This window comes from Centropristis striata, chromosome 10 (genome assembly GCF_030273125.1).
Source record: "Centropristis striata isolate RG_2023a ecotype Rhode Island chromosome 10, C.striata_1.0, whole genome shotgun sequence".
Taxonomy (NCBI): Eukaryota; Metazoa; Chordata; class Actinopteri; order Perciformes; family Serranidae; genus Centropristis; species Centropristis striata.
The window spans coordinates 2,038,730-2,064,636 of record NC_081526.1 but is presented as its reverse complement, the minus strand read 5'-3'; the positions used below and the strand labels follow the sequence as shown (position 1 = coordinate 2,064,636).

At 36.9% G+C, this 25,907-nt stretch overlaps 1 protein-coding gene across 1 annotated transcript in view; it reads right to left on the bottom strand.

Annotated features, from left to right (window-relative positions):
• Nucleotides 1-801: 801 nt before the first annotated feature.
• Nucleotides 802-25,907, bottom strand: part of LOC131979626 (coiled-coil domain-containing protein 138-like) — a 38,485-nt gene continuing 13,379 nt past the window's right edge. Inside the window, exons 11-16 of the mRNA XM_059343680.1 lie at nucleotides 21,645-21,797; nucleotides 21,440-21,556; nucleotides 16,700-16,889; nucleotides 11,929-12,102; nucleotides 2,942-3,080; nucleotides 802-934 (exon numbers count right to left, since the gene is read on the bottom strand). Coding sequence (XP_059199663.1) covers nucleotides 808-934; nucleotides 2,942-3,080; nucleotides 11,929-12,102; nucleotides 16,700-16,889; nucleotides 21,440-21,556; nucleotides 21,645-21,797 — 900 coding nt within the window. The 3' untranslated portion in view covers nucleotides 802-807. The remainder of the gene's footprint in view (nucleotides 935-2,941; nucleotides 3,081-11,928; nucleotides 12,103-16,699; nucleotides 16,890-21,439; nucleotides 21,557-21,644; nucleotides 21,798-25,907) is intronic.

The following is a 25,907-nucleotide window of genomic DNA, read 5'->3' as shown; positions in this document are numbered from 1 at the left end:
ACCTAAAAACACACAAAAAGACCAAAAAGACAAAAACCAAAAAGACACAAAAAAGACAAAAAAAAGACAAAAAAGACCAAAAAAGACCAAAAAATACACAAAAAAGACACAAAAAGACAAAAAAAAAACACACACAAAAAAAAAAAAAAGACACAAAAAAGACCAAAAAAAGACACAAAAAAGACCTAAAAACACACAAAAAAGGCACAAAAAGATCAAAAAGACAAAAACCAAAAAGACACAAAAAAGACAAAAAAAGACAAAAAAGGCCAAAAAATATACAATAAAGACACAAAAAGACAAAAAAAGACAGAAATAGACACAAAAAAAGACAAAAAAGAAACAAAAAGACCAAAAAAAAACCACACAAAAAAACAAAAAGACACAAAAAGCCAAAAAAAGACACAAAAAAGACCTAAAAACACACAAAAAAGGCACAAAAAGACAAAAACCAAAAAGACACAAAAAAGACACAAAAAGACAAAAAAAAGACACAAAACAAAATCACCATAAAAAAGACACAAAAAGTTTTTCTTTATCTTGGTAAGAACCAAATAATCATCAGGTCACTCTGCTCGGGCCAGTTCATCACTGCTGGCAGCTTTACTTTATCTGGTTTTAAGAGTTAATTTATTATTTTAAGTGTTCAACATGCTTATTTCTAGATTTAATAATCTTAATTTAATAAATTTTGTCAAGGTAAATTATCTGTCCATGCAGCAAGATCATTTCCCTCAGATTTACTGTTTGATCTGGTTTTAGACACCTTTTCTGCAGTGTGTGTGTGTGTGTGTGTGTGTGTGTGTGTTAGTGCAGGTTGTGTAGGATGGACTGCAGGTTGAGGCAGAGGAAGGTGTGTGTGTGCTTGTTTCTCTGGTTTAGTTCTTGTATCTGCAGGTGGAGGGAGGAGAGTTCAAACAGTCGACGGTTCCTCCTGATGAAGAAATAAAATACACAACAACCGTCAGTTCAGAGATGTTCTACGGAACAAAGTGAGTCAGTCACTGAACCAGAACTAAACCAGTACTGAACCAGTGGATCCAGCTGTGATGAAGATGTGTGTGAAAGCTCCTTTCAACAGAGCAACTCAAAGAGTTTTACACAAAACACTTAAAGCTTTTAAAAGACTCAAATATAAAATGACATTCAAATATTACAATTTGAGACTAAAACAAACAGATAAAATATTTAGGAAAAAATATAGAAGTACATTCAAATATAACATTTTCAAATTGAAAGTGAGCTGATAAAATATATATTTTTTAAACATAAAATTCTCTACTCTACTGTGTCTTTTTTTGGTCATTTTGTTTCTTTTTTTAAGTAATTTAGTTTTTTTCTGTCGTTTTGTGTCTTTTTTGGGTATTTTTGTGTCTTTTTAAATCATTTTGTGTCTTTTTTAAGTAATTTAGTGATTCAAATATTAAAACTGAGACTAAAAACAAGCAGATGCAATATTTAGGAAAAAATATAGAAGTACATTCAAATATAAAATGTTCAAATTGAAAGTGAGCTGTTAAAATATATATATTTTTAAACATAAAATTCTCTCCTCATATCACTAAACGAGGTGTTGAGTCGAGGAAATACACACGACTAAACTCCTCCAGATGTGGAGGTGCTAAAAGAAAAGTCAGGGGTCACCACAGCAATAAGGATTTATTATCTGGGAAACATAAATGTCATAAAAGATTATATTCATCTTCATTCTATCGCATAGATTTCTGTATAAGGCCAGAAATGACAGAAAACACCATATTATGCAATGTCCAAAAATGACCCCCTTAAAAAAAATATTTATTTATTTATCTATAACGTCTAAAAATACTTCAAATGGGTCAATTATAGTCTGTTGATCCATATGAGAGCATAATATCAGGTCCGCTGGGTCAGTGATCTCTTTTAAATCTTAAAACAGACTTTTATCGGAGAGACTTTCCCGATTTTACCTGTTACCTGTCCTTACATCACATGCATGGCTCCTTTTTCTCAAGACAAACTTGGCTATCAGTCAGATTTTACATTTTATTTTGAAGTATAAAGCTGCCAGGAACCAAAAATACAAACAAAAGACACAGGTTTCTATGGAAATGTACCTTTTTTTTTTTTTTTTTTTAAACTAACTGAATTTGAAAACAAAAAATCACAATGAAATTAAAACTAAAACTCATGAAAAATTCAAAACTATTATAACCTTGGTTGGAACCAGCGTAATAGTTGAAATGTTGCTGCTGTTTATGAGGAAAAGATAACAAGTAGTTTGAATTTTGAGTCATTTTTTTTTGGTCATCATTTTTTTGGTAATTTTGCGAATTTTTTTTTGTAATCTTGTGTATTTTTTTGGTCATTTTGTGTCTTTTTTGGGTAATTTTGTTTCTCTTTTTAAGTGTTTTAGTTTTTTTCTGTCGATTTGTGTCCTTTTTGGGTCATTTTTGTGTCTTATGGTAATTCTGAGTATTTTTTGGGTAATTTTGTGTCTATTTTTGGTCACTTTGTGTCTTTTTTCAGTAATTTTGTATCTTTTTTTGTCATTTTGTGTCTTTTTTAAGTAATTTAGTGTTTTTTTCAGTAATTTTGTGTCTTTTTTGGTAATTATGTGTATTCTTTTGGTAATTTTGTGTCTTTTTTTAAGTAATTCAGTGTTTTTCTTTCATTTTGTGTCTTTTTTTGTTTCTGTGTCTTTTTTTTGTCATTTTGTGTCTTTTTTTAAGTAATTCTGTGTCTTTTTTTGGTCATTTTGATACTGCCTCCAGCGGCCCCCAGGTAATTTGAAATTCGTAACAGAGTTGATATTTGGATCCAGGTTTTAGCATTTGTCAGATAAAGATCAGTGTGTGCAGACACATAAATGGATTATAAGTGTGTCTATTAGCCTGAGCATGCAGCTATTTACTCCTTGCTCTGTGTGTGATGTCATCATCAGTGTGTGATGTTATTATACCTGATGCCTGAGAGCTTCTGCAGCAGGATGGAGATCTGCTCCAGCGTTCGGAGCTCCACATCGGGCTTTTTGAGAATCTGGGAGGCCGTTTGGAAGAATTGCTCACAGCTACAAGCCTCCAGGAAGAGATTTAAGTAGCCTACAAGGACACAAACACAAGCCCAGCGCAGAAATCAGGATATTATGAAAACAATCCCTTCTAATGAAGAACACATTTTTTATTCCATTTTGAAACTTCTGAGGAGATGGAAATTATCAAGTTCAGATTTGCATAGAAATGAAAACTACATGGGAGCATAAACAAAGCATGAAAAGACATTAGGGATCAAACCGAGTGGGACGGGGACACAGATGCTCGTCAGCGCTGATACCATTTGGAAGAAAGTCCAGATTGTCGGATTGAACCCGACCTCCCTTCATCAAACATCACAACATCACTCCTCATACACTCGCACAGGGAGATGAGAGAGAAAGGACCACAGCATCAACACACACACATGGAGCTGCACCTTTTTCACATTAATAAAAGCAAATGTGAACCTCATGAAGTCCTAAAATTAATCGATTTCCTAGTAAACAAACATTTGTTTCTGCTAAAGTCGCATTCCTGCTGCTCTCAAAACTAACTCTCCTCCGTCAGAGGACAAAGAAGAGAAGAGAGAGAGAGAATAAAATATGAGACACAGAGACGACTTACTGGGACAAAAGGTTTTACTGGTATCCAGTCACAGCAGACTGGACAGAAGGACAGGGTCAGGGTCAGATAAGAAAAGATACAAGACGGGAATAATACGAGATGATATGAGAAGGACGAGGATTACTTTATTAATCCCACAATGGGGAAATTCAAGGTGCCTTGCTCAAGGGCACTTCAGTCCTAGACCTGTCAGTACCGGGATTCGAACCGGCAACTCTCCAGTTGCAAGCCTGATTCCTAACCTCTAGGCCACGGACTGAGATGGACGAAGCAGGAAAACATAGTTTGATCAGTTTAACCTATGACCTTTAACCTCAAGATATATGTGTGTGTGTGTGTGTGTGTGTGTGTGTGTGTTTGTGCGTGTGTATCTGTAACTGTAATCACATCAAAGCATCAAAGGCGTTGGGGTCGACCAATCAGAGCAGAGCAATCAACGGAATTAACAGCTGTGGAATCTTCTGGCAGAGTGAAAGCAGCCAGAGGTGGGCAGAGTGAAATTTCTGGCCTCGAACAGAAAGCATTTTTGGCAAAACCATAATACCTATCATTGATCCGACTTCACTTTGAGCGTCCTGAGTTCTTCCTGAACCTCTACATATGTTTTTTTTTTAAGAAAAATTAAAAAATAGCTTTGTTAGAGCGATCTAAAAAAACTGTTACATCTCCCTTTTTCAGAAATCTCCCTGCGTTTTTAATATGGGAGCCAATGAGGCTGTTGGTGGTGTTGGTGGATCATCTGTGCGTCCTACGCCCAAACTATAACTCTGACAGCTTTACCAGAGGATTGTGAGGGAGAAGACTAATTTTCCTACGTTTCTATGTATAAATTATTTCTGTAGAGTGGAATTTGCGGCCTGGAGCGCAGTTTTCAAATTTATTTTTTGACAGTTTTTTCTCTCCCTCTACACTCTGGCGATGATGTCACACACTGTGACACGAACATTCCGTGCAATACACACCCATTATAATCTCAGAATTTCTCCAAAAATGATCATGGTCATTGAACAGGGATTGATAAAAAACTATATGACCTATCGAAACGTGGATTAATACACCGATACACAAGACTTGTGTCTACTGTTTAAAGTTTAAATGGAGTCTCTAGGTGAAATTATGCCGGAGAAGTAGACGTTTAAAAATCTACAATTATTGTTCTTTTTTGCTCTTTTTTTTCGGCCGTCCCATTCATTTAAATGCAAAATTCTGGGCAGTTTTTCATATTCCATAGAGAAAAGTAATAGCACACCGATCCCGATCAAACCGCACGTTCTGATATATAATTTGTAGCAGGACGAATGAAACGTCCCGGGAAAAAAAATCTTGAAGTGAACTTATGAGGTGGTTATTATAACGGCATTTGCAACTTCTTTGCCCCAGTATTATATCTGTTTGTGAGGCTCTGATGGTGTTTCTTATTAAGAGCAGGAGCCTAACAAATGTTAGCAGCACCTCTTTATACACTGGCCAGTCCTCTGATGGCTCTGGATCCTTTTATTGTGTGCTACATTCTACACATATGCAGCTATACGGAGACTGATGGAAGCAGACACATTCACTAAAATACAGATGCATTCCTCATGAATCTGATGGTTGACAACATAAGAGCTCACAGAGTCAAAAAACAGGCAAAAAGCCCTCGTCGTCAGTCATTAAAGCAGGTCAGGAAAGGCTTTTTTTAACTGCAACACTATGAAAACATAAGAGAAACACTTTTATACACCATGTCGAGCATGGAGAGAACACAAACGCACATATGTGACCGTGGAGGTTAACCCTTTGATGCACAACATATTTTAACCCTTTCTAATGCACAACATGGGTCAAAAATGACCCAAAACTTTACCGTGTTGTGTGTGGAAGGTCCCTTTAATTACTTTTTTTGGTAATTTTGTGTCCTTTTTTAAATTAAATTAAATGTCTTTTTTAGTAATTTTGTATTTTTTTGGTCATTTTGTGTCTTTTTTAATAATTTTGTTTCTTTTTTTAATAATTATTTTTCTTTTTTAAAAATATTTTTTTTTCCTTTTTTGTAATTTTGTCTTTTTTTCTAGTAATTTTGTGCCTTTTTAAATAATTTTGTGTCTTTTTTGGTAAGTATGAAGAAAAATCGTTTTTGTATTATTACATCAAGTTTACACATATGGGTCAAAAATGACTCATTCGTCCAAATTTGATTTAAAATTAAATGACCTAACACTAAATAATAGTAATTTGTTTGAAATAGTTACTTTAGCAGTAAGAGGGGCCAAACACTCATATATTTAATATATTTAACATGTTTATGTATCATTTTGTCACACATACAGTGGATCAGGAAGGTTTTCACAGCGCTTCACTTTTTCCACATGTTGTTATGTTACAGCCTTATTACAAAATTCATTAAATTAATTTTTCCTTGAAATTATACACACACTGACTTTTTTTTACCCATGTTGTGCATTAGAAGGGTAGTGATACAAAAAGGGTTTTTATTCAAAAAATAAGAAATAAAAACAAAAAATGAGGACTTATGATGATTATAAACAAGTTGATTGAGGAAAACCTGGAATACTGAATAATGAAATTAATTTATTGAAAATATATAGAATATAAAAACCCAGTCAGGTCACTTTAGGCCATGTTGTGCATCAAAGGGTTTAACATACAGCAGGAAGCAGTTTGGTTGCAGCCACAGTTTACCAGTAAAATAATGTATGTTTGCAGAGGAGGACAACTGCAGCCACGATTAAACAAGATGTGTTGTGTAACTTTATACAAGCAGCCCAGTTGTCCCAGGATGACGACAGACGTGTGTGTGTGTGTGTGTTAGGGCTGGGCAATATGGACCAAAAGTCATGAATTCCAGCATTTACGTACATTTATTTACTGTTTAAACTGTCTTTTTTGATTTGGTCCAAAAGTCATATCCTGATATATTTAGGCTGAATATCGATTTACGACATATTTTCTGATATTTTTATCTCAAAGTGAGAGCAAATGTTCAGTCAAAAATGTCACAAAAAATACCGTATGATATAAAATAGGCCAATTTTTATTATATGAGAAAAGAATAACGAATAACGAACATTACAAAAGAACTAAATATGACAAACCCTAGTAAGGGCAGCATTTATATAGAAAGAAATAATTTTTTTTAAAACTACATCCATATATGCGATATATGGTCTAATTCCATATCACATTTAAAAATATATCGATATATTTTTTATATAGATATATTGCCCAGCCCTAGACAAAGCCAGTAAACAAATGTATGTTTGCAGAGGAGGACAACTGCAGCCACTTTTGTGAACAACATGTGTTGTGTAACTTTATACAAGCAGCCCAGTTGTCCCAGTATGACGACAGACATCCTGCATATGTGTGTGTGTGTGTTCTTGTACTTCCTACATAGTGAGGACCAGGACACGTTTTTAACCAACAGAGTGAGGACATTTTTGTAAATGTCCGGTCCTCACTTCTTTAAAGGCCTTTTTGAGATTTCAGACTTTGTTTTAAGGGTTAAAGGTTACAGTTAGATATATGTTAGAGTTAGGGTTGGACATTTAGTTGTGATGGTGAAGTACGGCTGGGCGATATATCGATATATTTTCAAATGTGATATGGAATTAGACCATATAACACATATTGATAGTCAATTTATTTTCTTTCTTTCTATATAAATGCTGCCCTTACTAGGGTTTGTCATATTCTTTTGTAATGTTCATTATTCTTTTCTCATATAAATATATTAGGGATGCACGATATCATCGGCATGTTATCGGTATCGGCCGATATTGGCTTGAAAATTAACTATCGGACATCGGCCAACACGATATAATAAACGCAGATATAAAATATATGTTTACTTATTATGTCAATTGGGAAATTGGCCAAATTGTGCATCCCTAAAATATATTTATTTCAGAAATAGACTGGCCTATTTTATTTCATAGGCTATTTTTATTTAAGATATTTTTTATTTAAATGTGCACTTTATGGAGCTTTTTTGCACGTGTGTGTGTGTGTGTGTGTTTGTGTGAGAGTGTGTGTGTGTGTGTGTGTGTGTGTGTGTGTTGTCCACCTTGACTTTAGGGTTTTCTTTTGTTTTATTGGTAACCTTCAGGTGAAAACCTTTCTCCCCTCCTGCTCATTACTGCTTGTAAAACACAATAATTAGCAAGTTTTGCTAGACTTGAAGTCCCCTTAAAACACACAACTGTAAGTACACACACACACACACACACACACACATTCTTGTACTTCTATCTTTGTGAGGACCCTCATTGTAACAGTGAATTCCCTTGCAAGGTTATAATAGTTTTGGATTTTTCATTAGTTTTAGTTTTAATTTTGTTGTGATTTTTTGTTTTCAAATCCAGTTAGTTTTAATGAGTTTTTAGAGTGAGTTTACAAGTTTTAGTTTAGTATTTATTTTTTTGAAATGCTTTAGTTTTAGTCTAGTTTTTATTAGTTGTAGTGTTTTGTAATGGGGTATTTGTTGGGTGGGAGATTAAAAGAGGTCACAGTAAAGTTTGCCTTTATTTCCTTTGTCTGATCCATCTTCATTATGTATGAAAAAATTGACAAAGACGAAAACGAAGGACATTTTCACTATAATTTTAGTTAGTTTTGTAACCACACAATACAGTTTCAGTTAATTATCATTATCATGTAACCTTTAACCCTTAAAACAAAGTCTGAAATCTAAAAAAAGCCTTTAACCCTTTATCGGGCGAAGAACTATATTTGGGTAGTATTTTCAGAAAAAAGTTGCAAATTTACTACATTAAAGTGGCAAATGTACAACAAAAAAAGTCGCAGATTTAAGAGATTTAAAGTGGCAAATCTGCGTGAAAAAAAACGCAGATTTACGAGAAAAAAGTGTGAAAAAAGCAACTTTTTTCTCCCAGATTCACCACTTTAAATCTCATAAATCTGCAATTTTTTTCTCGTAGATTTGCCACTTTAATCTAGTAAACTTTTTTCTCAAAATATTATTTTCGTATGTTGTTTTTTACACATTCTGGCAGTATGTAATATCCTCCAATATTCTCTAGGGTTGAAATTTGGAATTTGCAAGTATTTCAATGAGTGTCCTGTTAAAGTAAAGAAGTGAGGACAGGCCAAAATGTCCTCACTTTGCAAAAATGTCCTCACTCTGTTGGTTAAAAAACGTGTTCCGGTCCTCACTATGTAGGAAACACACACACACACACACACACACACACACACACACGGTCATGCTGCATATTTCTGCAGCATACAGCAAAACTAAATGATTCGGCTCATAACCGTCCATGGAAACATCCTGCAGCTGCTCTCCATCGTCCACCTGAGTCAAGCCTTCTGTCTGTTTTAGTGAAGAGGAGGAGGAGGAGGAGGAGGAGGAGGAGGAGGAGGAGGAGGAGGAGGAGGAGGAGGAGGAGGAGGAGGAGGAGGAGGAGGAGGAGGAGGAGGTCCGAGTTTTTATGAGGACTTGTAAATCTTTCCTCCTGACCAGAGCTTCTGATTGATGTGTGAGCTCAGACATACTGTTACTTTTCACATGTGTTTTTTCTGTGGGATGATGTGAAGTGATACTGGAGGAGAAGCTGGTATAAATCACAGTAAATAGTGATAGTGAAGCTGGTATAAATCACAGTAAGTAGTGATATTAGAGCCAGTCTATAAATCTGAGCTGGAGTTAGTGATCACAGAAGCTTTCGAGGCCACGTCAACCACAGATGATTGCCCCGGCAACGTTAAGTTTAAAAGTAAGTCTTGAGAAAAAATGTTATGTGATACGGGAGCATATAATGAAGATATATGAATATGAAAACTTTATTATCCTGAGTGGAAATTCCTCTTTGGTTTCACCATAGACATATAAATAGTAAAACAAGAAAGAAAAAAAAATCAGTGTTACTGTGCTGGATTGCACATTTTGGCTGTGTTACAGCTTGGGGTATGAATTTTTGCAGGAACTTTTCTTTTTAGTAAAATTTTTGAAATCCATTGTCATTAGCCATTACATGTCTTTTATACTCCATTGGTGCATTTACTACCCTCTGGTGAAAACCCCAGCTCCCAAATATTTATTTTATGGGAAAAAATTCAGTTTTTTTTGTAGAAATTATGGAAAACTTCAAGTATATAAACTGGCATATAAAGGGTTAAAATTCGGAAAATTATTTAATGATTGGTAGTTTCCAACAAGTCTGAAGTTGTTTAAGATATTTAAGAAAAAAAATCTGAAAAAAATATTGATGTTTGTTGATTTTATAGCAGTTTTAGTGTGCGTGGCCTTTTTTGGCCACGAGTGCCACCAGAGGGAATATCTATTACTACATAAAAAATACTAATGCAATCAAATTAATTTTGTTGCTAATCTTTGACATATCCAAGACTCTTACCACCACCAAAACTCTCAGCTCCATACTATTTATTATATGGAAAATAGTTAATTTTTTGTGGGGTTTTTTGGACGAAATTATGGAAAACTTCAAATATATAAACTGGAATATAAAGGGTTAAAATTCAGAAAATGATTTAATGTTTGGTAGTTTTCAACAAGTCTGAAGTTGTTTAAGAGATTTAAGAAAAAAAAATTGAAAAAAATATTGATGTTTGTTGATTTAATAGCAGTTTTAGTGTGCATGTGCTTGGCTGGTATTCTGGTTAAAAAATTTCACGATCGCAGGGTGTATTTATTTTTAAATGATGTTTTAATGATAAATAATATAGCCTAAACATGCTTTGTTTGAGCTGAGAGCAGACTGAGATCTGATCCTCCGCTCACGTTTAAACTGATAAATGCCGAGCCTTGTAGAAATGATCGTACGCCCACTTTACGCTCACTTTCTGTCGTACGCTCGTTCGATAAAACTCCATTTCTCCATTTTTCCAACTCAACAGTAGCTTCAAGACTTTCTCACTGACTAATTATGGACTCCACTTCTTAATCTTGCTCATAACAATGTAACCTTAACCCTGAAATCTTCGGCTATTATGTCCTTTAAAAAATCTGTTAAAAAATCTTCACCATGTCATGTTGGTATCAGTTTTTTCAGCACAACCTCACCTTTATGTCCTGATAATTAACTTTTAACTTTGACTTACTTGATCAAATGTTAAACTCAAAAGAAACAAAGGAAAACATAAAATCTGATATTGAAAATTATATTTCAGGATTTTAAATGTTGCAAATATGAATACAGGTTGCAAATATAACATATAACAGGTCAAATGAGGATAATCTCTAGTTCTATATTTTATACTAAATATATTTGGCATTATCTCTGGTTTTACTTGGCCGAACATAATTAAAAAAAAATCTGGCATGGAGTTTCTAGCCAGAACTTTAGAGAGAAGATGATGGTAAAACTCAATGTTGCTTCATTTTTATGTTTTCACATCATGAAGAAGTAATGTGCCGGTGGTTTAATGGACTCTAGAGGGTTAATACTATGCCATCTGAGCTTTTGTTATAATTTCTTGGCTTTAATTTATATATAAATGTTCTGACAGCCACTATTATTCATGCTGACTGTGTTGTGTTGGACTCCCTCAGTGCAGTAATGTGCAACAATATTCCTTCTACATTTCTGTAACACATCTATAATTTGTTTCCATAATTCACCATCAGCCAGCTTTCTAAAAGTAATCACGGCAATTATTATTATTTCAACAATAACTGGAACAGGATGAAAATCTTCAACACAATAAGTGAGTGAGGAAACAGCAGAGAGGTGGTGGTGACAGAAATATACCAGGGAGGTTTCTGTGTTGTTTCCTCTGACAGCCACAGCCGTTTTTCTTGGTGCTAATTATACTGATTGATTGGCTCTATTGTGTATTGTCTCCAAACTCAAATTACCTGGGGGCTGCTGGAGGGAGTATCAAAATGACCAAAAAAAAGACACAAAATTACTAAAAAAAGACATAAAATGACCAAAAAAAGACACAAAATGACCAAAAAAGACACAAAATGACCATAAAATACACAAAATTACCAAAAAATACACAAAATTAATTAAAAAAGACACAAAATGACCCAAAAAACATACAAAATGACACAAAAAGACACAAAATTACAGAAAAAGACATAAAATTACAAAAAAGACACAAAATGACACAAAACAAGACATAAAATTACTAAAAAAAGACACAAAATTACAAAATGACCAAATAAAACCCACAAAATTACAAAAAAAGACACAAAATGACTGAAAAAGACACAAGATGACCAAAAAATACACATAATTACCAAAAAATACACAAAATTATGTCAAAAAGACACAAAATGACTGTATTGTGTTCTACTTACGGGACGGTCCAGTGAGCTGCAGCAGGACGTCTACAGGAGTGTGTCGACCTCCTCGACCGGCCCGAAGCATCCACAGCAGCACACACACTCCTCCATAGTGGATGAAGAGGCCTCTGGAGTCCTCAGACCTCAGATCAGAGCGGAGAGAGTCCAGAACCTGGGCCACAACATCAGCTGGAGATAGGAACACAGAGAGAGAATTAAATACAGAGATAATTTATTACCAACTGTTTCCACCTGCAGAGTCTCAGAAGTGGTTTGAACACTTTGCCAGGTGATTAAATGTGTGTTTGTCTGTGGACAGAAATGTTTCAGCACGATATCGTTAAAACCATGAAAGATGCAGTTACGAAACTCTACAGGTGTTTAGTTGAGGTTAAATTAAAAGATGGGTGTGATCTGGAGGAAGGGGGGGTGGAAGTCAACGTGTGTGTTTACATAAGAGATGTGTCTTTTCAACAACGCCTGACATTAAGACTGTTTCAACTACAGTCCAATATCCAGAATGAGGCGGTCTCACTCGCCCAAACGCCTCTAATCTGAATATGAGCCGTACTGAGTGGACTTTTGTCAGGACTTTTTTCATCCCTGTAGAAGAGCAGGGCCTTTTTTCTCCCCTGAAAAAAGCCTGGTCACTGATTGGATAGAACGCTAAGCAGGATGTGATGTAGTACCATTTATAAAAGACGGTGAAGCAGTATTGCCAACTTAGCGACTTTGTTGCTATATGTAGCGACTTTTCAGACCCCCTTAGCGACTATTTTCCAGAGACTTTTTCTTGTGTTATTGGAGACTCGTTCTTACTCTTCTTAACGAGCCGTGGGGGCCGGAGGCTCTTCTTAACGAGCTGCGGGGGCTGGAGGCTCTTCTTTACAAGCCGCGGGGGCCAGAGGCTCTTCTTAATGAGCCGCGGGGGCCAGAGGCTCTTCTTAACGAGCCGAAGGGGCCGGAGGCTCTTCTTAACAAGCCGCGGGGGCCAGAGGCTCTTCTTAACGAGCCGCGGGGGCCGGAGGCTCTTCTTAACGAGCCGCGGGGGCCGGAGGCTCTTCTTAATGAGGCGTGGGGGCCGGAGGCTCTTCTTAACGAGCCGCGGGGGCCGGAGGCTCTTCTTAACGAGCCGCGGGGGCCGGAGGCTCTTCTTAACGAGCCGCGGGGGCCGGAGGCTCTTCTTAACGAGCCGCGGGGGCCGGAGGCTCTTCCTAATGAGCCGCGGGGGCCAGAGGCTCTTATTAACGAGCCGCGGGGGCCGGAGGCTCGTTAAGAAGAGTAAGAACGAGTCGAAGCGACACATAATTTGAATTTGTATCGTTTAATTTGAATCGTTGCATTGAAAAAACTCTCGAATCTGAATTGTAATTTGAAATTGAATTTATTAGTTTGGAACTGAACATTCAGTTCTCACAATTCAAATTCAGCTCACCAAATTAAATTTCAAACTAATAAATTAAGTTTCAAATTACAATTCAGATTCAGTTTTTCCATGCAGTGATTCAAATTGAACAATACAAATTCAAATTATGTGTCGCTTCGACTCGTTCTTCTTAACTCCCCCGTGGCTTGTTAAGAAGAGCCTCTGGCCCCGCGGCTTGTTAAGAAGAGCCTCTGGCCCCGCGGCTTGTTAAGAAGAGCCTCCGGCCCCCGCGGCTCGTTAAGAAGAGCCTCCGGCCCCCGCGGCTCGTTAAGAAGAGCCTCCGGCCCCCGCGGCTCGTTAAGAGTAAGAACGAGAAACAAAATTACAAAAAAGACACAAAATGACCAAAAAAGACACCAAATTGCCAAAAAAAGTAATTAAAGGGACCTTCCACACACAACATGGTAAAGTGCCATTCATATAAAACTCACATTAAATTTTCATATCAAGGTGGGGGCCACAAAATATTGTCACGAGGAAATTTTAGGTGGAGGCTTTAAATAAATTAGCCCATCTGGGTTCAAATGATGTGATTCAAATTCAGTTTTTTAATGCAATTATTCAAGTTAAACAATTCAAATTCAAATATAAATCATTCAAATCCAGTTTCTGGAGGCTCATATTTCAGCCTGTACTACCTGTTTAACAGAAGGACCCTTATCTTCCATCTACCTTTTCCCCATCTCATCCCCACTATCCAGACTCTTTTCTTTCTTTCTCAGACCTCTTCTGTTACTGTATATCTCTTAAGGCATGCCATTCTTCTGCAGTCACCTTTTTAAGTCCAGAACACATTTTGCCTGACAAATTCAAACACATTATGAGAGAAATAGTTCTGAGAATTTCCAAAGTTCTAAGAAAATGCTTTTCAAATGTCCAGGAGTGGTGGATTTATAAAAGCTGACATGGGATAAAAGCTTTTCTCTTTAATTCTGGACCCAGTTTGGCTCGCTCTGCCTCAGAATGGTACCTATTATGTGTTAGATCCCAGCAGGGGGAGAAACATCTCTCCATTATATTCAATCTGCTTCCACGTCAATCCAGAGAGAAAAAGCAAACCTGGTGAGCAGATTGACAGAAATAAATCCGTATAGAGACGTAGTGAGGACCTGAGGCCAGTCAGTTCAGAGGAGAGAGCTTCAGAAAATATGTCAGGAAGTGAACGCTGCACCCAGTGAGAGAAACTAGATTTATAGAGTGAAGACCAGGCAGCAGAGTCTGGATGCAGCTCCCAGCTCCCTGCCCTGCTCAGATATTTATATCAGAAGAAGACTGAACCCACTCTAGAGGCTCCGAGAGGCTCTTTGGGAAGAAAAAGTTAACATAGACATAAGAAAAGACTCAGAGATTGTGTCAGACAGATAAAAGTTAGCAGATATTTAGTTACAATTTAGAGCAGGGGTCTCAAACTCAAATTACCTGCAGGGGGGCGCTGGAGGCAGCATCAAAATGACCAAAAAAAGACACAAAAAGACACAAAATGACTAAAAAAAGACACAAAATGACTGAAAAAACACAGAAGTACTTTGAAAAGACACAAAATGACTAAAAAAAGACACATGACCAAAAAATACACATGATTACCAAAAAAGACACTAAAAAAAGACACAAAATGACAGAAAAAAGACATAAAATTACTAAAAAAAAGATACAAACTTACCAAAAAAAGACAAAAAATTTGGAAAGACACAAAATGACAAAAAAAGACACAAAATGACCAAAAAAATACACAAAATGACAAAAAAGGACACAAAATGACCAAAAAAAAGACATCAAATGACCAAAAAAAGACACAAAATGACAGAAAAAAAGACATAAAATTACTAAACAAAAGATACAAACTTACCAAAAAAAGACAAAAAATTTGGAAAGACACAAAATGACAAAAAAAGACACAAAATGACCAAAAAAATACACAAAATGACAAAAAAGGACACAAAATGACCAAAAAAAAGACACAAAATGACCAAAAAAAGACACAAAATGACAGAAAAAAGGACATAAAATTACTAAAAAAAGATACAAAATTATTTTGAGAAGACACAAAATAACCCAAAAAGACACAAAATGACAGAAAAAAAACTAAATTACTTAAAAAAGAAACAAAATGATCAAAAAAGACACAAAATTATTTTTAAAAAAGACACATCATTATTAAAAAAATACACACAATTACCAAAAAAAGTAATTAAAGGGACCTTCCACACACAACAACTCACATTAAACTTTCATATCAAGGTGGGGGCCACAAAATATCGTCACGAGGGCCACAATTGTCCCGCGGGCCGTGAGTTTGAGTCATTATAACTTGTTGATGTTATACATGTTTTTTCTATTATCAGTTTATTATGTTCTTATAACTATGACATTTTAGGTGGAGGCTTTAAATAAATAAGCCCATCTAGGTTTTCTGCCTCTGCCTGCACTTTACACTATGTGTTATCTTTGTCATTTTATGTTATAATAACTGTGCAAATAAACCTGAAGCTAAAATAAGCAGATCTGATTGTGTTCATCTCTGTAATAGATTGAGTACAGAAACAGGACAGCAGGATAAACATTCCAGCTCTAGTTGTGTTCAGTGACGTGTTGTATTGACAGTAAGTGTGAGAGTCTCTAACATGTTTAACACCTGCTGATTCTGTGGATTCACACCTGCTCAGGTGTTCTGTTAATGTGGTGAGAAGTGAGAAGAGCTTCACCCGTTTCCTCAGCCTGATTATGATTCTGACCTGAAGCTTAAATTAGTCTCTGATGACATCACTACTTTTCTTTTAGCAAAATCTACTTATTGATTACTCAAATTATTATTACTACACATTTATTTAACCCATTTAGGCCTAAAACGGCTGTAAAAACTGCCTGTAAAACCTCTGGGTGATTTTAAAATCAATCAAAATCAATCCTATTCCTACTAAATAATCGTTTTTTCAGCCTCTGTAGCAGATAGAAATGAAATTCAACAAGTATTTGAGAGCTTATAGCTGTTATATCTGAGCTCCCTCTGCTATGTCCCATGATGCATTGTGACACTCCCACATGTATTCTGATGCATTTCATTGGCCAAGAGACCGAAAATAGGTGGAAAAAACTACAAATACTACAAAACGACGTATCCTCTTTCTGCTTTAATGGTAGAATAACACAACAGCGCCCCAACAGGTTCTAATGGTAGAAATGCGATAATGCTTTCCCGCCTTAAATTGGTTAAGTGTATTTCAAAATAACAGAAGCTCTGCCTGGTTCATTATTTTAACCCTGCTATCCTGTTTTATGTCCATAATTTAATGTCTGTTTGTATTTTCTAAAGATAATACTGGAGATACAGTATGTGTGTGTGTGTGTGTTGAGTGTTGTTACCTTGTGTGACGGTGCGGAGGACGATGAGGCTGGACAGGACTCGTGTGTGAGGACAGGGACTGAGATAGAGGGACCAGCTCCTGCAGGACTCGGACCGGTCCAGATCTCCAGGCTGACCCCCCGTTAACTGGACTGGAGGCTTTGAGACTTCCTGTCCGATCCGCCGCAGAGTGGCAGGTAGAGCTACCTGCTGCACAAACACACACACACACACACATTTTTTAAATAATTTTGTGACTTTTTAAAATAATTTTGTGTATTTTTTTAAAATAATATTGTGTATTTTTTTAGTAATTTTGTGTCTTTTTTTGGTCATTTTGTGTCTTTCTTTAGTAATTTTGTGTCTTTTTTGGGTCATTTTGTGTCTTTTTAAAATAATTTTGTGTCTTTTTTGGTAATTTTATGTATTTTTTTGTAATTTTGTGTCTTTTTTGGTCATTTTGGGTCTTATTTAGTAATTTTGTGTCTTTTTTGGTAATTTTATGTATTTTTTGGTCATTTTCTTTTTTTGTTTGTAATTTTGTGTCTTTTTTGGTCATTTTGGGTCTTTATTAAGTAATTTTGTGTCTTTTTTGGTCATTTTGTGTCTTTTTAAAATAATTTTGTGTCTTTTTTTGGTAATTTGATGTATTTTTTGGTCATTTTGTGTCTTTCTTTTAGTAATTTTGTGTCTTTTTTGGTCATTTTGGGTCTTTATTTAGTAATTTTATGTCTTTTTTGGTAATTTTATGTATTTTTTGGTCATTTTGTGTCTTTTTTGGTCATTTTGTGTCTTTCTTCAGTAATTTTGTGTCTTTTTTTGGTCATTTTGTGTCTTTTTAAAATAATTTTGTGTCTATTTGGGTCATTTTGTGTCTTTTTAAATAATTTTTTGTCTTTTTGGTAATTCTGTGTATTTTTTTGGTAATTTTGTGGGGTTTTTTGTAAATTTGTGTCTTTTTCTGTCATTTTGTGTCTTTTTTTAGTAATTTTGTGTCTTTTTTGGTCATTGTGTCTTTTTATGGTCATTTTGTGTCTTTTTTAAGTAATTTAGGTTTTTTTCTGTAATTTTGTGTCTTTTTTTGGTAATTTTGTGTCTTTTTTAGTCATTTTGTGTCTTCTTTTGGTCATTTTGTTACCTCCAGCGGCCCCTAGGTAATTTGAGTTTGAGACCCCTGGTCTAATCCCACATCATATTTAAAAGCATACCAATATATCTTTTATATCGACATATCGCCCTGCCCTAACACACACACACACACACACACACACACACACACACACACACCCTGGTCATTGCTCATGAATGTGCCTGCAATCAGTTACTTTTGTTTGAAGAACTGGAATGATGTGTCTACAATAATCTTCATGAAACGCCAATGTAGAAAGTAGAATCTGAGGCAGACAGGCAGCCAGCAGGCTTCTCCTCCTCCTCCTCCTCGTCTCCAAACAACTAATGGAACCAATAAATCACAGCAGGAAGCTACAGCCACCATCCAACATTTAGATGTTTCCAGAGCAGAGAGAGGCTGAAAGTCTCCATCAGCTCCACAGGGAACCAGATCTAGACTCATCTTCTCTTTCTGCCTGGTGGCCCAGTAGAAGGTGGTTCTGGTCCTAACAGTGAGCTCATACTGCAGCAATAGAGGCGCATGTGATTCCAGTTGAACATGGGTGGAGGATTGTGGGACCAGGGTTATTAGAGTTAACGAAAACTAAGGAAAGAACCAAAACTAGAATTGGAAAAACATTTTCGTCAACTGAAATAAAAATAAAAAGGAGAGTTTTTTTTAAAAACAGATAGCGCAAACCGTTTAGTTATTATGGTAAAAGTGTCGCCGGCGCAACACTCTGACCAAATGACCAAAAAAGACACAAAATGACTGAAAAAACACTAAATTACTTAAAAAAAGACACAAATTGACCACAAAATGATCAAAAAGGCACAAAATGACCAAAAAAAGACACAAAATGAATGAAAAAACACTAAATTACTTAAAAAAGACACAAAATCACTAAAAAAGACACAAAATTATTAGGAACAGACACAAAATTACCAAAAAAGAACCGGAAGTAGTGGAAATGTTATGTCATGTAATTTTGTGTCTTTTTTGGTAATTTTGTGTCTTTTTTGTAATTTTGTGTCTTTTTTGGTAATTTTGTGTCTTTTTTGGTAATTTTGTATATTTTTTGGGTCATTGTGTTTTTTTCAGTAATTTTGTTTTTTTTCTGTTATTTTGTGTCTTTTTTTTTGGTCATTTTGTGTATTTTTTGGGTCATTTTTTGTCTTTGTCTTTTAATTTTGTGTCTTTTTTAGTCATTTTGTGTTTTTTCAGTCATTTTGTGTCTTTTTTTGGTCATTTTGTGTTGTTTTTATGTAATTTTGTGTCTTTATTTTAGTAATTTTGTGTATTTTTTGGGTCATTTTGTGTCTTTGTCTTGTAATTTTGTGTCTTTTTTAGTCATTTTGTGTTTTTTCAGTCATTTTGTGTCTTTTTTTGGTCATTTTGTGTTGTTTTTCTGTTATTTTGTGTCTTTTTTTTTGGTCATTTTGTGTATTTTTTGGGTCATTTTTTGTCTTTGTCTTGTAATTTTGTGTCTTTTTTAGTGATTTTGTGTTTTTTCAGTCATTTTGTGTCTTTTTTTGGTCATTTTGTGTTGTTTTTATGTAATTTTGTTTTGTTTTTTTAGTCATTTTGTGTACTTTTTGGGTCATTTTGTGTCTTTGTCTTGTAATTTTGTGTATTTTTTGGTCGTTATGTGTCTGTTTTTTTATAATTTTGTGTCTTTTTTGGTAATTCTTTGTCTTTTTTTGGCAATTTTGTGTCTTTTTTAAATCATTTTGTGTCTTTTTAATCATTTTGTGTCTTTTTTAGTAATTATGTGTTTTTCTTTGGTCATTTTGTGTCTTTTTTAAATTATTTTGTGTCTTTTTTTGGTAATTGTGTGTATTTTTGGTCATTTTGTGTCTTTTTTAAGTAATTTAGGTTTTTTTTCTGTCATTTGTGTCTTTTTTTTTAGTAATTTTGTGTTTTTTTTTGGTAATTTTGTATCTTTTTTAAGCCTACATATGGGACTGGACAATAGAGAGAAATGTGTCAACCTTCAGTCAGAAGCAGCTGATGTACAGAGTTTCTCCTGAGGGGTCCTGAGGGCCCTTATCAGAGCTCCAGGGACCGCCTGCTCTAACGTCTAGACTCTGTTGAACACAGAGAGGCTTCAGATAACAACACTGAACATCTGAACACAAGATGCAACTCGACAGGACCTCCAACATTAAAGCCTGCCTCGCTGTGAAGGGAGATGGAGCGATAAAGTGGATCTCCCCTGCTAGAAGTGGAAGTGTACCTCTGTGATGTGGAGCTGCAGAATGTCTGCAGGGAAAACTACGTGTCGTGTTTGGTTTCTGCTACAGAGATGTTGTGAAAGTGACCCAGCAGCTTTCTGTATGAAAACACACTGGTGTCTTGCAAGGCCACACACTGAAAACTAAAGAAAGGTGCAGACCAGAGAATTACCAGCCTTTTGTTTCAGATTAATCTCAGTCTGTGTTTTTGCTGTTTGAGAGATAATCTATTACCAAAGATGCTGCTGAGAGGTGTAGATACCCTAAAACACATTTCCTTCAGGATTAAATTGGCTTTCTGTTGCATAATTAATCCTTCTGGCAGCCAGTTTTAAATGCAGCCACCTAAGTAATACATATGGACACTAAGGGGTTAACATCCCCTCCGGCTCTGCAGCTGGGAGAGACTGCTGCAGGAGGACTGGGCCACGAAGCGGAAGCAGTGCACGTAATTCAGTTTGTAGGGGAAACACTGGAACTTAAGGTCGTGTGAGACCATCTGGCCTACAAATGACTTTTTGGCCGAGTCAATATAAAAGGCTGTCGAGCTAACTGGAACATTTCCTGAACATCACACATTGTCACAGTTTCAACAACTGGCCTGAATCCTAAAGTCCAGATATTATAAAAAACATAAAAACATCGAGGCCAAGAGCCCACATACCCCTTGTTTTTATTGTTATTATGGACAGACTGTTGTCTGGATGTTCTTTGATGCATCTTATCACTACTAGCTGCAGCAGCCTAGTTTACCTACAGTAATAGTCAGATCTTATATATTCTACCTGTGTGCTGCTTTTTGGTCATTATGTGTCTTTTTTTTAGTAATTTTGTGTCTTTTTTGGTAATTCTGTGTCTTTTTTTGGTAATTTTGTCTTTTTTTGGTAATTTTGTCTTTTTTGGGTCATTTTGTGTCTTTTTTAAATAATTTTGTGTCTTTTTTGGTAATTCTGTGTCTTTTTTGGTCATTTTGTGTCTTTTTTGGTCATTTTGTGTCTTTTTTTTTTAGTAATTTTGTGTCTTTTTTGTTCATTTTGTCTTTTTTGGGTCATTTTGTGTCTTTTTTAAATAATTGTGTGTCTTTTTTGGTAATTCTGTGTCTTTTTTGGTCATTTTGTGTCTTTTTTTAGTAATTTTGTGTCTTTTTTTAGTAATTTTGTATCTTTTTTGGTTATTTTGTGTCTTTTTTGGGTAAGTTTGTGTCTTTTTTGATAATTCTGTGTCTGTTTTTGGTAATTTTGTCTTTTTTGGGTCATTTTGTGTCTTTTTTAAATAATTGTGTGTCTTTTTTGGTCATTTTGTGTCTTTTTTTGGGTCATTTTGTGTCTTTTTTAAATAATTTTGTGTCTTTTTTGGTAATTCTGTGTCTTCAGCCTAGTTTACCTCCGGTAATAATCAGATCTCATATATTCTACCTGTGTGCTGCTGTCGTTGTGTCTCATGGTCCAGTGGATGAGGCGTAGAAGTTGAAGGAGGAGCTCCGGTTCTGATGAAGGAGTCTGATGAAGCTGATCTGCTAATAACGGCAGCACCTGAAGAACCAAAGATGGCAATAAAAAATAGTAAACCAACATATGCATCCAAATAGAGATCATAGTGAAGCTGGATTGAAAATGCCACCTTGAGGCATCTCTCGTTGAGTGAGACGTCTGGAGGAAGACTCTGGTCGACTCCTTTCTCCTCATTTCCTGTTTCAGATGAGAACTTCTGTCCCTCCAGGACCCAGTCCAGCAGCAGGACCAGCAGCCTTACTGGGACCGGACTGGAACCACTCTGGAAGAAGGAGGAGAGAGTTTAAATCTGCAACTTACAGGTGAGTCTCAATAAATTAGAATATCATATCATAACATATCATAGAAAAGTGTATTTATGTCAGTAATTCAATTAAAAAAGGTGAAATAACACATTCTATAGATCCATTACACACAGAATGAAACATTTCAGGTCTTCATTTATTTAATTTATTCTAATTATAATGTTTATGGCTTACATTTAATGAAGACCTAAAATCCAATGTCTCAAAAAAGTTGATGACATTTTAAAAGTGTTTAATGGTTTCCTTTTGTTTTCACATGTGTGACGGTCCCCGTCTAGTGTTGAGATGCTGATCATGTGACTGACAGTTGTTTCTCCCATGTGTCCCTGAAGGCACCATCAACAGATTGCAGATTGGGAGCACCTGGTTCAGGCGCTCCTTAAAGCATAAAAACCCAGAGTCAAGGCGGCTCTTTCTCTCTGGACTCTCTCTGGGCTGCATCCTGCCAGCAGCATTTTGTCTTTGTTTGGTTTCTGCTTTGTTTTCACTTTACAACATTTACACTTCATATTGCTCACACATCCACACTTACATTACTGATGTTACTGACTTACACACTTCATATTTGTACTTATTACCTCGGTTGTTTAATTTAATTTAATAAATTCATTTAATTTCTAGACATCCTTTGTGTCCGGTTCCATATTTGTCATGGCCTAGGAGCCGGGTTATGACAAATTGGGGGCTCGTCCGGCCGTGTTTGTTCCCGTTTTGTGCACGATTATTTGTAAATATTTTGGTAAATTTGGTATTTGGTTACAGTATATCAGTAGGGTGTTTGCTAAGAGTTTCTGTAAATCATTTTCTGGGGGGTATTTTTTAACCCTATGGTCTAGTGTTAATGTGGTAACTCACACTTAGTATTTGGTGCGCGTGTGCGTAAAGTTGTCAGTAGCGCTAGTGGTGCGCTCTGGTATAGACCCTTTGTTCTCCGGTTTACCTGTGCACGTGCAGGCCGGTAAATGTTTGTTTGCTCTTCTGGGAGAGTGTAGAGGAACGGACGCTTTGGATGAGTGCATTTTGGGGTAAGTAAACTTATTCAGAATGACTGTGTAGTGTTTCTTACCTGAATTTGGCCATTTAAGTATTTGTTTGAGTGCCGGTTGTTTTGTGCGGCTATCAGCTGATCGGATAAACAATCGCAGGTTGCTTGTGCGCAGTCTTGTAAAATGGTGAGGAGTTTTCCCTTGTAGGCTGTAGCAACGTTCTCCTTTGAGTTCGTTGAGCGGGGGTGTAGTGTTGTGGTGAACGTGGCTGAAGCTTTGCTTGGGAGCATGTCCGTGGTTTCGGGAGGGTTGCTGGCTCGCTAGTCGCCTTCCTGAGCCAGCGGTCATCAGTGCATAAATACCCACCACAACTAACCACATGAAGACTAGGGAGGAGTTTAGTTAGCCGGTTGGTTTGAGATAGCGGGGAAACTCCAAACTGGATGGAGGTTTGTTCCTCTCTGGTGCGCACGAGTGAACGGCGTTGTGGTTATTTGATCCTTTGATGTGCGTAAAAGTTTGGTGTTGGCCTGGTTTGTTGTGCTACATGTTTTGTAATGGCTGAGGTTGAAGCGTTTATTTCAGACCCATCTCAGGAGTCCCTGGATGAATGTACAAAAGAGCAGTTGTTGCGGATTGCTGCACATTATTCAGTGGAGGTCGAAGGTGACAAACGTATCAAAGAAAACATTAGAGCGGCTATAAAAACTAAACTAATTGGAGATGGTGTAATGTCTGCTAAGGGGAATTTTTTGCCAAATCCTCCTGCTGTGTCTTTTCAGACTCATGGATTGACTTTTGAGCAACAAAAAGAGATTCTGATGTTGCAGTTGGACCATGAAAAAATTAAACAAGAACTAGACGTTAAAAAACAGCTTGAAATGGAAAGAATCCGTCAGACATCTGAAAAAGCGAAAATAGATTTGGAGAGAGAGCGGTTGTTTCTGGTGAGAGATGGCTTACTGTCCGGCGAGGCTGTGAGTGGGCAGCTGGCGAGATCTTCTGATCGGTTTGATATTAATAACTTGCGCTTGTTGCCACGATTCAATGAAAAAGACCCAGACACCTTTTTCTTGCTGTTTGAACGTGTAGCTAAGGCTAGGCGTTGGCCTGATGCGGATTGTGCACTCATGCTTCAGAGTGTGTTATCAGGAAGGGCGCAGGAGGCGTATTCATCTTTGACTGTGGAGGATAGCTCTAACTATGAAAAAATAAAAGCAGCCGTACTTAAAGCGTATGAACTTGTACCGGAAGCATATCGTCAACGTTTTAGGTCCTGGGAGAGGAAAAATGGTCAAACATATGCAGAGTTTGCCAGAGATTTGTCAACTCATTATAAGCGGTGGTTAACTGCGCTCGAAGTCACTACTTTTGAGGAGTTATGCGAGTTGATGATTTTGGAGCAGTTTAAAAATAGTCTTCCAGAACGCATTGCCACATATATAACGGAACGGAAAATGACTACAGCTGCTGAAGCTGCTTTTTCAGCTGATGAGTACGTATTGCTCCATAAGAGCAGTTTCAGAGAGCGCTCCGTGGCTCCTGATGTTGGTGCGCGAGGTCAGTACTTTGATACAGGTACGTTTGACATGACGCGTTCAAAGAAAATTGGACATGTCAAATCTGTCCCTAACGCAAGTCCTAATGTTGACAACGCGGATAGTTGTTACTATTGTAAAGAGAAAGGACATTGGAAAGCAGATTGTGCCGCGTTAAAGGCTAAAACCAGGGGAGTGAAAGCTAATGTGAGACCTGTTGCATTTGCTGCGCCTGTTAAAGATTGTGTTTCTGAGTTGCTTACCCCTCACAGTTGTGAATCACAGGTTTTGGAGGCTTATGCTCCTTTCATTCGTGGTGGATCAGTGTCACTGGTGGGAAGTGATGTAGAAGTCCCAATAAAAATCCTGAGGGATACAGGGGCATACAATTCCTACATTGTTGACTCTGTATTGTCTTTTTCAAGTGACACTTTTACCGGTGACTCTGTTCTTAGCCGGGGAATGGGTTTAAGCGTTTTCCCAGTACCTTTACACAAGATGGTTCTGAACTGTCAACTGGTTCAGGGTGAGGTAGCTGTGGGTGTGCGACCAGCGTTGCCTATTGAAGGCATACACCTTATTTTAGGGAATGGCTTGGCTGGAAGCAGAGTTTGGCTCGACACTCCTCCGTCACCTGTAGTCACACTTTGTCCTTCTGATTTGGTCTCTGAGAAGAATCCTGATGCGTTGCAGGAGGTTTCTTCGTCCTGTGCGGTTACACGCGCTATGTGTAAAACACAGACTGAGGTGTCACCTGGCAGTAACAGTACTGAGGTGGTCTTTGAGGTTCCATCTTTGTCTGAGCTTCCTTTGTCACTGTCTCATAGTGAGGTTGTTCAAGAGCAGGGTAATGACGTCTTTTTGAAGGAAATATTTGAGCGTGTTTTGCCTGCCTCGGAGATGAGTAATGTAGCAACTGGTTACTTTTTACATAATGGTTTGCTGGTCAGAAAATGGGTTCCTGTGAGTGAGGATGGGGTAAGAAATGATGTTTTCCAGATAGTGGTTCCGACAAAGTTGCGTTCCCTCGTCTTGAAAGTGGCACATGATGAGTGTGGACATTTTGGTGTCCGGAAAACATACCTCAACATCCTGAAACATTTCTTTTGGCCTCGGATGAAAAGGGACGTGTCGGCATACATTAAAACCTGCCATGTATGCCAGCTCACAGGAAAGCCAAATCAAAAAGTTAAGCCTGCACCACTGCAGCCTATCCCGGCGGTGAGTGAACCTTTTACTCATCTCATTGTAGATTGTGTGGGTCCGTTGCCATGTGCCAAGTCTGGTTGTAAATATCTGCTTACTGTGATGTGTCAGAGCACTAGGTATCCAGCTGCGTACCCGTTGAGGTCAATTACGACCAAAGCCGTCGTGAAGGCATTGTCTCAGTTCATTTCTATATTTGGCATACCCAAAGTAATCCGGAGCGACCAGGGGTCGTATTTTTCGTCTCATATGTTTGGACAGGTGTTGAAACTGTTGCGAATAAAAAAAAAACCAATCATCGGCCTATCATGCACAAAGCCAGGGTGCTTTGGAAAGA